This window comes from Mercenaria mercenaria, chromosome 16 (genome assembly GCF_021730395.1).
Source record: "Mercenaria mercenaria strain notata chromosome 16, MADL_Memer_1, whole genome shotgun sequence".
In the NCBI taxonomy this organism is placed as follows: Eukaryota; Metazoa; Mollusca; class Bivalvia; order Venerida; family Veneridae; genus Mercenaria; species Mercenaria mercenaria.
Window position 1 is genome coordinate 71639992 of NC_069376.1, and position 15208 is coordinate 71655199.

The 15208-nt window shown below is 35.0% G+C and overlaps 1 protein-coding gene and 1 long non-coding RNA gene across 3 annotated transcripts in view; both read left to right on the forward strand.

Moving 5' to 3' along the window:
* The window catches only part of LOC123541298 (structural maintenance of chromosomes flexible hinge domain-containing protein 1-like), a 111053-nt gene that overhangs the window by 21038 nt on the left and 74807 nt on the right, over positions 1–15208 (forward strand). For both annotated transcript variants that reach the window (XM_053527364.1, XM_053527365.1), the window contains exons 9-14: positions 1846–1942; positions 2904–3114; positions 8408–8588; positions 10206–10329; positions 11903–12097; positions 12406–12519. In XM_053527364.1, the coding sequence (XP_053383339.1) occupies positions 1846–1942; positions 2904–3114; positions 8408–8588; positions 10206–10329; positions 11903–12097; positions 12406–12519 (922 nt within the window). The remainder of the gene's footprint in view (positions 1–1845; positions 1943–2903; positions 3115–8407; positions 8589–10205; positions 10330–11902; positions 12098–12405; positions 12520–15208) is intronic.
* LOC128549787 (uncharacterized) lies at positions 3206–7598 on the forward strand. The gene is made up of 5 exons (XR_008367951.1): positions 3206–3315; positions 3777–3876; positions 4388–4486; positions 4894–4978; positions 5583–7598. It is a non-coding gene; the product is annotated as an uncharacterized LOC128549787 (long non-coding RNA).

The following is a 15208-nucleotide window of genomic DNA, read 5'->3' on the forward strand; positions in this document are numbered from 1 at the left end:
CCGTAATTAGCACGTGACGCAATCAGCGCTCGCGCGGCACATCCTTTAATGTTTGCAGACAGCCGACTGCAATGTATTAAACATTTTTGACTGGTTTCCAAATGTTTCTGACTGGATCCAAATCATTTCGACGGGGATCCACTTCTTTTATTTAGAATCCGACGAATGTTTTTTTTTTTTCAAAAGGTTATGTTTGATCACGGGTAAAATACAAATGGTCACTGCATTTAATCATGTACATTATAGGTCTTTGATTTAAAGAGACATCACACGGAAAACCGATAAAAATGTTTTTTATAATTACATGATTCATTTGTTGGGGCTCCAGTTGAAAAAAGTGCAGAAAATCGTCATTGAAACCCGACTGTACAAACAAGAAAAAGAAAAAAAAAAGATGGACTGGCAAACATGAATGATAAAGAAAACCGGAGTGGCGCAGTTTATTAAATTGGTCTTTTAAAAAACGTTTCAAAATGAAATTTTGTTTACATCAGAAGAGAACATATAACTTTATAAAAAAGTACAACGTAAGTGAAATGAAATCATCTGTGGCCAACCCGCGTGACCTTTTGGTACTATAAATGCAGGAAATTCGATCTCAGCGTTCACATAACGTACACATTCGGTCCGCGGCAGAGTATTCTTAAAATACTGAGGCTGTTTAGCAGAGAATATGTGTCGTGTAATTCACTTTGACACATTGTATTTTATAGAATTCCGTCAAAGAATGAGGAAACATCACAAAGTATCTGCCGTGATTACGGTACCGAAGTCACGTGCGTTGGCTTTTAGACTAGTTACGTACACAGTGTCAATGCCGGCAATTTTATCCTTGCAGGAAAAACATCGAAATTTAAACAAAGTAACGATCACACATAACACTGAATAACTGTCTTCATTGTATGGAAACACGCGGTGACCGGTAACTCAGTTTTAATGCATGACATGCTTATTTCTTTACTCTATCACGTTTTACAAAATATGTAATAAAGGGAATGCGGTGGGTGGGGTAGCGCCGATGTCAGGATTTTCGTTTCGGACCGATTGAGTTATCAAAATTTCCGGAGCCCAGATATCTATTGTATTATATTTGTGTAAGATTTACATCAGCAACTACTTATTAGCTGAAATGCAAGCTTAAAATGTTAGTATTACCTCCTATTACAAAAAAATTGTTAAACTCAATAAAACATACATTTCTAATAGGGATCTAACTCAGTGTAATGGGTCTTTTTATAGTAGATGTCTTCTCACTTGCCTAGTTTAGTCTCTGAAATGGTTATAAAATAACCTAGGAATCTGTATATATTTAATGCTGGGATATTCTTATTTTTGTGACCAAGTCAGCAGTGATTTTAATTTCTTCAAGTGATTGGGATACACATGTACATTCCATGTGGGGAGGGGGTGAGGGTGATAATTGATTGAATTTAATTACTGACAAATTAGGATGATGCAGAATTTACTCCAATTCACAGCAACAATATTCCCAGCTCTTGTAGCTTTTAACCCTTACCCTGCTGAGTTTCTATAATGAGTACCAATAGCTGTTAAAAAGGATGCATAAAAAAGAAACTTTCCTTGAAATAGTATGAATTTATAGTAAAATTTAATTTTACATTTTCAAATAGACAAAGGTATTGGTTCATAGATGGATTGCATCAAGCAGGCCTTTACTAAATTAAAAGTAAAAGCCATTAAGTTGTAAAATATCAAGTACAGGTACCAGATGAAAACATCTTATCATTATTGTTCATTTTTATGCCAAATAATTATATTCATAGTTCATTGTCATGTAATGGAATAAAGTTCAAGCTGACAGTGAGATGTGTTTAAATTTTTCAGGCATATATATCACTATTATCTGCATGGACCTGCCGGCAATGTGGACTCTGAGGAAAATAAACGGGCCCCATCACCATTCAAAAACATTGATATAGAGGTACAATATTAAGTATTATTTTATGCTAACTAATGAAATACCGAATTCTATTAGTTAAATATTTTCATATCTCATCACTCACATTGTGAAAATATGAAATCTATATTTTCTTACTGTGAGAGATATAGCTCCACCCCCTCATACATTGTGTATGAATTTTAAATTACTTGCTTAAAACAGGATGAAAATTGTAGTTGCACTTTGTTCTTTATAGTATATTTCTCGATTCAAATCATTTTACTAAATGAGAATTTCATAACATTATGCAGCAAAAAATAAAATAAAATGGAACTTTATGTTGTGTACGTCACTACACATCTGACGTCATGTCTGTTTATGCGCGTCTGTTTCCCGCACTGAGATTAAAAATTGTTGCAAAATGCACATCTCAACGTAATTGAGCATAAAATAAAAAGAAAATTTGTTTGTTTTTCGTGAATATGGAATATATCTCACCTCGAAGTGAGAAAATGTTCACATTTTCACTCGCGCTACGCGCTCGTGAAAATATTTGAAATTTTCTCACTTCTCAGTGAGATATATTCCATATTCACTTAAAACAAACAAATATCCTCTATTTATTAACACATTCTTTTCTTCAGCTTTCTAAAGTTTTGAGAATGAAAGGAAAAGTACTTTTTAAAGTTTTTTTAGTCCAGGAAGTAACATCTTATTACCTATTCATACAGTTTATTGAGGATCAGCTTGTGACAAACAGAATATAGGATTGAAAGTCAGTGTGAGAAGTTGGCTGACCTGCTGCTTCAGGCTGCTTCATAAGTGCTAAGGAAGGTTTATATGTGTGTTTGAATCCTGCCACACTGTCTTTAAAAATCATGTTATCTCTGACACGTTTCCAAAAAAGTTAAATTGCAGTAACATTTAAATACCTCATCAACACATTGGTGGGAAGAAGATCTCTTATCCTTAGTTCTGCAATTATACTTTTTATTTTTCTAAGATAAAACTGTGGTCTTCAAGAAGTGCAGACAACCCAAGGACCATAAATCTGAGGGATATAGACGACGACATGCAGACACTGTTTGTACGCGGTGCAGCCAGTAGCTTTGAGTTCAAGGCAATTATAGAGGGAGCTAAAGTGGAAGGGGTACTCAGATATCACCCGTTCTTGTATGACAGGGAAACCTATCCTATGGACATGTATGATAGAAGTAGGTTTTTTGTTTTTGCTTTTTTTAGTATTAACCTAGACATAGTACTAGAGCCGATTTACGCAATCGAATACCGCCGGAAGTAGAACATTTATGTCAACACCGGTTTCGTATTTTCACGTGAAATCGGCCGAAAACTGAGAGGTTATCAACAAGTTATAAGTTTACGGGTACCATGAGGATTTTTCATGCATTTAAACGGTAAGTATAATGTTTATGGATTATTCAATACAGTATGAAAGTAAACTGTTACGCTTTAAATGGAAATTATGAAAGAAAAGTCGATAAGAAAATATTGACTTTCTACTTTCACTTTCATTGTCGCTTTTTGAATTGCCCAAAAATGTTCTTTCTATTAATTTGTTTTTTCTTGTTTTTTGTTTGTAGATACATAACGCTATAGCAAAGTATTGTGTGAAATGACAGCTTATTTAAAGCATCTGTGATTAACTGGGCCTAAGTTTACAGATTTTTCCTTTTAGGGTGACCTTTGACCTTATAATAGCTTATAGTCTGTTCTATGTATTTTAGCTGTAGTCAGAACAGAATGTAATTGAGATAAAATGAATTTTCAAAACAAATTGTTGCAAATTGTAGAAAAAGAATAACATAATATATTTATAATTATAAGTTATTGAAATATTATAATTACCTCATTTCAGACAGAAGTACAAGCGAACAGATAACACATTAAAGTGGCTGCAGAAGCTTGAAAATTTAGATAGAGCAGGGACAGTCAAAACTGTGGGATAATACTTCTATGTAATTTCTTTTTAAAGGCAATTTATACAGGATGGAAGGGTATCTCATACAATGTTTTACAATTTACATGTAGTTTTATCTCTCTTTATGATGTTGAAACAAGTAAACAAGTCAGTGACATCTAATTAACACTTGTAAACTATTGACAGTTGATATATATATTAGACAGCATTTGATAAAATGCAATTGCCTATCAATATTAAAAAGAGCAAACAGTTGACAATTAACAGGCAGGTCATTCTTTTAAATGACACCATAAATAAACTTTCATAATTTGATTTTCTTCCAACTTCTGGATTTAGACTGGAAGCCATTCCAAACTATCAACTGGTAAATTACATAAGGAGTCATGTAATGATTATGGATGGGATACATTATACTTTTATGGACAATAATAATTTGAAATAATGATATTTTTTTAGTTTAAGGTGTTAAGGTGATTTTATAAAGATGGTGTTATGGTTTTTGCATGATGAGTCTTTTCACAGATTTTATCATTTATATATTTCAGGGTGTCCAACATGTCTAGTCAGGTTGACAGAAGTGAAAGATGGTCTGATGGTACAATGATGTACAAATGATACTCTTTAACAAGTTTAATATGTCAAAGGTAATATAATGCCAGTTATTAAAATTACATTCCCATAAACATTTAACAGATACACATTGTAAATGTAATTAAAATGATTTTATGAAGTTTCATGAAGGATGGTACAGCCAACCATTTTGAATCAAGAAATTTTTACTTAGGTAAAGATATCTATTCAGACTTCTTAACTCTTAGACTTTCATAGGATACAGAGATAAAAGAACTACTATTGTCGGCCACTTACCATGTTTCAAAGCTTTTAAACACACTATAGCAATAACCATTTTGTTTAAATATCTTTAATGCAACGTTTTCTTGATATCTGTCACTGGATGTTTTCAATGGATTAGAGTCCTAATTAAATGTAAAGTCTGTAAATTTCAGTAATGGAAGTACAAAATTTGTAGAAAGTTGTTTCTTTATTTCAGTGTAAAATGTTCTGTGGATTCATATGATGAGAATGCCAATGTTGATCTGTATGACTTAATTAAACACAGATATTGATACCTTTAGGTAATTGTTTACAATATTCAAAGAGTTACAATGTAATTCAATTATTGGCATATATCACTTCAAGAGGCTTGTGTAAAGTTTGTTTCACATGAGACCAAGGGTCAAGTATGATATATAAACTTTACACTTACAAAAAGAAATTATAAAGTACCAAATAATTACAGACTTATGAATGTAACTTTCCAAATATCTTATATTTTCCTCCTGAAATTAATTAAAAAGGTAAACACAATTCTGTTGTTATAAGCTTAAAAAGGTGGATGTAAGATATAACTTATGAAATGTCAAGTATAAGGTGTGTTACTTTCAAAGTATTTAAGATATAAAATAAAATATAGCCTGCCATCATAATATTCCAAAATACATAGTGTGTCATACATATATTTTAGGTCAAATAGTAATGTCAAGTGAGTGACTTAGGGTCACTATTGGCCTCTTGATATATTCTACTAAGATGGGTCTTATGCATAAGATATGTTGAAGTTTTATTAATCCAGTAACACTTTTATTCTATCTGTTATTCAGAAATATACATATTTTGAATATTAAAGAGCTGCAGACACCTCGAATACAGAGTTACTACATTATGCATTTCTTTCTTCAGATATATACCTGTGAAATCTTCAGTGTCACCGTTCAGCTATTGTTCAAGATCAGTGTCTGCAGCTTGCACAGTTTAGTATAGAGGAGCCTCCTGAATCAATTGTGTTACATATTTGCTGTAATTGTAGGACGCACATGTAGAGAGCAACAAGTCCTTTCCAACTGTGCATGTAAATGTGATTCAGAAACTTTGAGAATATGTAAACATTACACTGTTATAATTTTCAAAATACTGTGTCTTGTAGTGTATCAGTACTGTTTTGTCACAGTTTATAGCACAGTATGTTCACAAATCAAACTTAAGATCATAGTTATCAGTATTATTAAAATCATTAATTATTTGCATGGTGACAAAATTTAATTTCATGCAATACCAAAGTAAAACGTTTAATAATTTTCGTTTTTAAAGTTGTAAGTTTAAAGTTGGCATAAATTGTTTTTCTCCTTCATAAATCTAAAAAGTGATTGGTCATTATAATTGCAATATCATTTTAGTGTGACAAAGTTTATATTGAACTGAAACGCTAATGTAAATTTTTGAACTATTCGATGCATTTTCTTCAGTCTTAAAATATTTGTTTATCGTACATGCCATGGCCCATAACTCCTCCATATTACTTGTGTTTTGTCCTTTTTCGTTTCACTGGAGGATAGGTAGAGGTATTGCACATACATTTTTAGCATCCTGATTTTGTAAAGTGTTGTATGTAAGGTTTTATCTCGGAATTATGTCTCATCTGAAGGTGGGGAGAGGTATTGTTTATGCCTTCTCGTCTATCCGCATTAAGCCTGTCTGGCTTTAAGAGGACAAGTTGCTGGCCAGACTTTGATAAAACTTCACAGGAATGATCAGTACCAAGCATAGTGTTGTGCATATCGATTGCACGTTTCGTTTCGATGCACTAAATTGCAGCCAGAGCTAAAAGTAGAAAAATCTTGTCGGCTTTCACAGGTCAAAACTACTTAACAGATTTTGATGAAACTTCACAGGAGTGATCAGTACCAAGTATATTTTTGCATATCACCAACACTTTCCATTTTGCTGCATGAAATAGCCGCCATAGCATAAAGGTATACATAGGTGGGAGACATGTTTTGTCATAAAAATACCTAAAACACGTTCCACTTTGTTAATGAAAAATGTATTATACTTCTTACAATTGCAAATGGTAATAATTTGACATTAAATGCACTAGTTACAGAACTGCATTTGGCTTTTTTCATAATTATTGCCCTTTTCTTACCATAGCAATATTTTGTGTAACATGTTACCTCATTAAGCATCATAAGATCAGAAAGTTCTATGATTCAGAAATGTTGGCCCTTTTGTACTTGTCATGAGTATGTTTTCAGTATTTTATATTGTCATTACTTTTTGTTGTGCGAGTTTACGGAAATGAAGACTTAGTTGTCCAAATGGTGTGCCTGTGCCTGTCCTGATTTGTTTGTCTGGACAATATATTATTGATTAGTCTTCACGAAACTTTGCAGGTTAATTTCCTTAAGTTCCCTGTCAACTTTGATAGTGGCATGGTTACTTTAAAAGTGATGTCACCACTGTACTAGTCAAACGTTTTGTATTTCAGATTTTATCACATTACAGGCTACTGGTCTTTAGCAGCCTTCATAAAACTTATAAAAAAAAAAAACTCATAAAAGTTTCCGAAAATGTTGTATTTTGATTTGAACTGGCATTATTCAAACATTAAGAAGTAATACTATAAGGCAACATTTGACCTCTTTTCCAGTACTTTTTGGATTTTCTCTGTTACTATGAAGTTGCCTTTTCCTAGAAATTGGTTGGCTTATTTTTTATGATCTTATGTTTTTAATGAATTGTAGCTATATGTTCTTTTTCTCATGAAAATGTCCATTTTTATATAATTCATATTTTTTACTGTCAACAAAGTGCAATACCACATACTTATCACTTTCATTAACATACTTGTACTATTTTCATAAAACATTATATAAATCATTATATTTCATATAAACAGAATTAAATAAATATTTAAGACTTTGATTGCTACATGAAACAGACCATAGGTCAATTTAGGGTCAATTCTGACACTTTATATGCAAATTGATAAGGGAGATAACTAGTACTGCCTTAAGTAACCAATATTTTGTTACACAGTTACCTTCCCTTTACACAGGTAGGACTATTTGTTGTTGATCATCTTTTGAACATTATTCCATTACTGATGACAGAACATTGAAAATAAAAGTTGTTGTATCATGCAATGGCATCATATATGACAATATTTACTTTTTTATTTCATTTTTTAAATATTCTTTAAATTAGGTACAATGCCTAATTAACCCTGCTAAATTTCTATAATGAACTTGTCCATCTTTCAAATTGAACAGTACCATTAACTGTTAAAAGGGGTGCTTACCAAAAAAAAAATTCAGACTGAATGGCAAAGAGTGTGGATCTTGATCAGGCTGCACATCTGGACTGCACGGATGTGCAGGCTGATCAAGATCTACACTGGTCGCAAAGGCAGAATCAGTTGTGTTTAGCATGATACGAATTAAAAAAGTTCTGTTTTGCATTTAAAGGGATATTCAGGTATTTTTTAAAGAAATAGCTCCAGGATTTATATATTATATATAACTCAGTCTGTTAAGGAAACAGAAATAAGCTGTTTTATCAAATTAAATCTTGCTACGATAGTCCTTGTTTGACTATAAGCAATATTGTATCACGAAGGAACACTGGTTAGCTTAACTAACAGGTAAATGATGAAACATATCTGAAATACAAAATAAACTGTTGACAAACGGCATTAAACTGAAACTAAACAAACACTATTACTTCAGCTGAAGTCACGTTTGAAGACGAGCACGACTATGCTATATCAGATATACCAGCACGAGGACGGCGACCGATATTTGAATGCTTTTGGAATGGTCGGCTGATTCCATACACCACAATAGACAGTTTTGAGTGGTGTAATCCACCGAAGAAAGCTAAAAATGTAGCAGCTGAATGCTATAACAGGTAAGAGTGGCAGAGAGAATACAGGCAGAAAGGTAATAGTGTAATCTGTACACAAAAACCAGGCTTATTATACCCCCACAAACAAAGTTTGAGGGGGTATATAGGAGTTAGCTTGTTGGTTGGTTCGTTCGTTGTTTTTCATGGTTTCCAGACAATAAAAGGCTTGACAGATTTAAATGATTTTTGGTACACAGGTGTGACATCATAGAATAAAGGTCAAATTCGACTTTGAGGTCAGTAGGTCAAAGGTCAAGGTCACAGTGACCCGGAAATTTTAAACGGTTTTCGTATGATAACTTGAGAACGCTTGGGCCTAGGTTCATGAAAGTTGATAGGGAGGTTGGTCATGACCAGCAGATGACACCTAATGATTTTGAGGTCAAAGGTCATGGTCACATGACCCAGAACAGGTAAACCGTTTCCGGATGATACCTTGAGAACGCTTGGGCCTAGTGTCACAAAACTTAATAGGGAGGTTGATCATGACCAGCAGATGACCCCTATTGATTTTGAGGTTCGACTTTGACATTGGTTTACTTCTGTGACAAGGCCCCACATTGTAGGGGTATAATTCGTCACTTCTGTGTTGGAACAAGAAAGTGTTTTTTATTTGCAGGTGGTCTGTAAGCACAAGTTAAAATACTGTGAAATCATTAAAAATATTCATGGGGAAGAACGTTTTTGTGAATTTAGTAGTTAAGAAAATTAGTTAAGAAAATCCACAATTATATTAAATCCCAATGAAAAAGTAAAATTTACATTCTTTTTAGGTTTAAAAGTTGATATCCACAAAGTCATATTTCAACAAAACAGCTATTTTTGGCCAATACCACAAAATGTAATGCCCACTGAATTAAATGGTTTGACATTGCACTGCAAATGTTTAAATCAGAAATTAAGCCAGTGATCTTCAGAGTCAGTTGTTCTCTGTTCACAGGTGTTCTTTAACTCTTGTTTGACTACATTATGTTCTGTGTGTATACTGTAACAATAATTTCGATATATTTAGGCATTTTAAATGGTTCTGTCTTGAACAAACACCTGCAGGTGTGTGACTATTTCATTAGACTGAAAACTATGTAAGGACTCTCAGGAAACCTTATCATGCCTTCAGATACAAAGTGTATGAGGGTTATATCGGAGTTGTGCATGTCTGTCTGTCTGTATTGATCCGTCCTTCCATCCGTCTGTTGTGTCCACTCCATGTCTTCTTAACCAAAAGTTTACTTCCCTTTATCAAAGCGGTGTCTGATGGTATTAATGGCCTTTATTGGTAGCTCTAGTTGGAATTATAATTTCAGCTTTTCTTCTTGTTAAAATATTTCATATGAGCAAACTGTCAAGTTTGCTTGTGTAAACTTGTTGGTTCTACTCAGAATCCAACCTTTGGCTGAATTGATGTTGAGTAGACACCTAAGCATCATTCTGGACCAGTATAAGGTGGAAAGTGGCCCTATGACCTATAATGCATTGATGTGACTTAAGTATTTGGAAAGCAAATTGACATTTGAATCACCACCTTATAATAGAAACATTTTACATTAAATCACTTTTATACATTGTGCTGATAGTTTTAACCATGAAATAAATGCAACTCTTCTTTTTATCACATTGCAGAGTATCTGGTGTACTGTGGACAGATGATAATTTCCAAGTGAGCACAAACAAACTCACTTTCATCGACCTGGAGTTAAGGCTGAGGGATAAATTAGCAGCTTTCACAAGGGTTGTAAATGGCCAGGTATGTAAAGTATAGCAGCTTTCACAGGGGTTGTAAATGGCCAGGTATGTAAAGTATAGCAGCTTTCACAGGGGTTGTAAATGGCCAGGTATGTAAAGTATAGCAGCTTCACAGGGGTTGTAATGCCAGTATGTAAATAGCAGCTTTCACAAGGTTTAATGCCAGGTATGTAAGTATAGCACTTTCACAAGGTGATAATGCAGTAGTAAAGTTAGCAGCTGTCACAGGTTAAATGGCCAGTAGTAAAGAATACACTTCACATTTATACATGGCCAGTATGTAAAGTATAGCACTTCACAGGGTGTGTAATGGCAGGTGTAAAGTAAGCACTTTTCACAGGGTTGTAAGGCCAGTATAATTAGCAGCTTTCACAGGGTTTGTAAATGCCAGGTATGTAAAGTATAGCAGCTTTCACAAGGGTTGTAAATGGCCAGGTATGTAAAGTATAGCAGCTTTCACAAGGGTTGTAAATGGCCAGGTATGTAAAGTATAGCAGCTGTCACAAGGGATTTAAATGTGAAATACAATTTGTTATTCATCTTTAATTTGAAAGATACATATTGGTAACAGTTTACCTACATAGTAACAAAACTATCATTTTTATACGCTTGTCTGAAAGACTGGACATATGGGAATTCCCTTGGTGGGTGGGCAGGCGGTGTCCACAAACTTTGTCCGGAGCATTTCTTCTTCATGCCTGGAGGGATTTTGATGTAACTTGGTACAAATGTTCACAATCGTGAGACGGAGTGTCGTGCGCAAGAACCAGGTCCCTAGATCAAGGTCACAGAGGTCAAAGGTCAAATTTAAGAATGACTGTCAGGAGCATTCCTTCTTCATGCATGGAGAGATTTTGATGTAATGAGACGGAGTGTTGTGCACAAGAACCAGGTCCCTAGGTCTAAGGTCAAGGTCACACTTAGAGGCCAAAGGTCAGATACAAGAATGACTTTGTCCGGAGCATTTCTTCTTCATGCATGGAGGGATGTTGTAGTAATTTGGCGCAAATATTCACCACCATGAGACGAAGTGTCTTGCGCAAAAACTAAGTCTAAGGTCAAGGTCACACTTAGAGGCCAAAGGTCAGGCACAGGAATGACTTTGTCCAAAGCATTTATTCTTCATGCATGGAGGGCTTTTGATGTAACTTGGCACAAATGTTCACCATAATGAGACAGAGTGTTGTGCGCAAGAACCAGGTCCCTAGGTCAAAGGTCAACGTCACACTTAGAGATCAAAGGTCAGAAACAAGAATGACAACAAGCTCTCGACAGGTGTATTTTGTGAATATGGCACCCTTGTTATTGATTAGGGACTAATATTTCAAGGAATTTGTTATGAGTTAGTCAATAAAGCATAATCCCAGTGAGCAAAGTTTCCTATCAAAATATGTTAAATATTCATTTTACAGAAGTTTACAGACTTTCTGTTATTAATTTTAAAACTTGTTCTTTGTCCCAATATTTCAGATATTCTTCTTGGTATTAAAATTTACATCAGGGATCACTTTTACAACATCCGCACATTCTTCTTTTTTTTCTTTTTAAATTCAAATCTGCATAAATATTTGTAGGAGAGAAGAACAGGGATTGAGAAAGAGTTCAGCAATTGGTTGAAGGAATGTCATGAACAGCATGATAAATCTATACATTTCACGCAGTACATGGGTCAGATTTTACGTCTTGACCTCCCGAAACAGAGACAGTCTCCCTGGAGTGCCTACAAGCAGGTCGACTGGGATGGCAAAGTGTTTAAAAATGGACAGTTGGTAAGATTTAAACATTGGCATCTTTTAAAGGGAGTCTTTTTTATTAACTTTTAATTCAAAGATGTTTTGGATAATTAAAAGCATGGATGATGATATAGAAGTTGCTTTCTTGTAGCCTAAAAGCATATTTTGTTAATATCTGTATATCTTAGAAGTTTGTCAAGAAATCCACATATATCAGCAGACTACATTTACCCTCCCACAAATTTAATGGAACACCTGTCAACTTGCATTGCAAAAGATCCATCCATATAACAATGCAGTATGTTCATTACCTTGTTTTAAAGCAGTTCTTTTCTAAACTCCAGGTGAAGATTTTAAGGACAAATCCACCACTGCTTGGATCTATCAACAGAATTTTACTGTACGGAGATCATCAAGGTGACGTGTATGCTACAGGCGGTGATCTAGAAATTGTTCAGGTTTGTATTTCAAAAGTGTAGGTGAAACAAAGACAAATGGAATTTGGTTTTTAACTAGTCACATTACACAAGCACATTCTAGGAGAAGATTACTATGTCTTTCCAGAAGGCGTGTATGCTACTGGGGGTGATCTAGAAATTGTTAGGTTTGTATTTCAAAAATGTAGTTGACCCCAAAAGACAAATGGAATTTTGTTTTTTTCTAGTCACATTACACAAGCACATTTGATTAGAACAGTACTGTGTCTTTTGGAAAGGCCAGACCTTGAATCTAGGCAAACCAATTTTTATTCCCTGCCAAAGACAGAGAGATATAATTTTGGTGTTGTCGGTCTGTCCTCTCCATATCATGTCAGTCATGAGTCCTGTCTATCACATGGTTTGAAGTATTTAAATAAAACATGATAGAAATGTTAATTGCTGTAGAGGAATGCCTCCCTGCAAGTTTTGGTCAGATTGCCTGAGTAAGAAGATTTATGGCCAATTGTACATAAACTGAAACTGCTTTATTTGATTAAACACCTAATTTTACACATAGTATATTCACTGGCGTTGTACATTAATTTATACCAGATTTATACAGCGCCAAAGGCGCTTTACATAGTTCAAATGCAGCCACACAGGGCGCATAATTCATCCTCTACTAGTACAGACACAGAGCGATCTGACCAGAGGGACAGAGTGAGACAAAGCCCCCACGACAGAGAGATCAGAAATCAGATACAGGCTTATCCGGCTAACTTAGCCTAGCTCGTTTCGAATAGACAGCCTGGTTCTTTAACGTGCCCAGTGTATAGCACTGATACACGCAAGGATTGCCTGGGTTCCCGACCAGTACACCTCTAGTTGGGTGGGAAACACTGAAAAGCGTTTCTGAAAATTCCCGAGTAGCTGCCGGGGATCGAACCCCGACCTCAGGATTGGAAGGCCAGTGTGCAAACAACTGAGGTATCCGTCCACCCACTGAGCTATCCGTCCACACGTACATGTATATATAATGCATATAAAGTGTTTTATTATGTTGTCTTGTCAGTTTGGAGTCATATCTCAGTCATGGTTAAAAGGATTGCAGTATAACATGCATGGTAGAAATGTTAACTGACACATGGCAGTGGAGAACTACAAGTTTCGTTCAGATTGGTTGAGGAAGACAAAATCTATGACCCTTTGTACTTACATATATGATAAATATACTTGTCTATTTTCGGCCATCTTAAGTCATATCTCAGACATGGTTTACTGAATTTCGATAACACTTGGTAGAAATGTTAATTGCTATAGGGAAATGCGGCCTTGCAAGTTTAAAACAGATTGCCTGAAGGAAACAAGAGCTGTGGTCCTTTGTGCTACATGTATATACATATATTACATAAACAGTGTTTATTCCATTTTCTGTCTGTTCGGGGTCATATCTCAGACATGGTTTGAGCTATTTCAATTAAACATGGTGATCAGTTTCACTGTTACTTAGAAATGTGGCCCTGTAAGATTCAGCAAATTTGCTTCAGGAACACACAAGTTATGGCTAGAACCGATGCGTGAATTTAAGACCGCGCTATTATTTTTTTTTAATTATATGTTTTCATTACTAAAATTGAAAATGCGTGAATTAAAGCCCACGCGAAACAGTCCTTTTTCACGTTTGCGCGAAATTTCATGTCAGCGAATTTAAATGATTTCACAGTATATGGTATGCACTCTGGTAACTGGTGTCGAAATCAGATCACTGTTACTAAAAATTGCTCTTTTTTTCTGCTCAATAACTTCAGTAAGGAAAAAGATATTGCAGTCAAACTTGGAGTTTAAGAAGCTTGCATGGAGGCCATGGTTTTAAATGTAATTTGGGTTGCTTGGGCCAAGGTCAGGATCATTGTTACTAAAAGTAGAAAACTGGTTTTTGTCGAGCCCACTTGCGGTGAGCTCGATATAGTCGTCACTTTTGCCGGGTCAGTGTTTGTGTGGCCGTCCGTCAGATTTTGTCCAGACCATAACTTTAACATGCATGGACCAATCTTGTTTATATATGGCATGAATGTTTACCTCAGGGAGAAGGAGTGTCATGCGCAAACGACAGGTTCCTATCTGAAAGGTCAAGGTCAAAGTTGGAGGACAAGGGTCAAAGTAAAGTTTGTCCAGACCATAACTTTGACATGCATAGACCAATCTTGTTTATTTTTTGCATGAATGTTTACCTTAATGAGAAGGAGTGTCATGTGCAAACTCCATGTTCCTATCTCAAAGTTCAAGGTCACAGTTTGAGGTCAAAGTTCAAATTGAAGTTTGTCCAGAGCATTTCTTCTTCATGCTTGGTGGGATTTTGATGTAACTTGGCATGAGTGTCCACCATTATGAGACTGAGTGTCAAGCTCAAGAACCAGGTCCCTAGGTCTAAAGGCAAGGTCACACTAGAGGCCAAAGATGCTGGTGGGCTTGACATTTTGCCCATGGGCATGCAGAATGTTTTTCTGGTCTCTTAATAACTTCAGTAAGGAATGAGGTAAGCTGACCAGATCTGGTAATTAGGTAGCTTATATGTTTTTGTTTCATTTTGGGTCAGTTGGGTCAAGAGCATTGTTACTATTATATAGAAAAATGGTTTTGGATCAATGATTTAGTAAGGAAAGGGTATCTTTCAAAGAGATTGAAATTCAATTGCATTTAAGTGCTTTTTATAGGCAGATAATGCTTC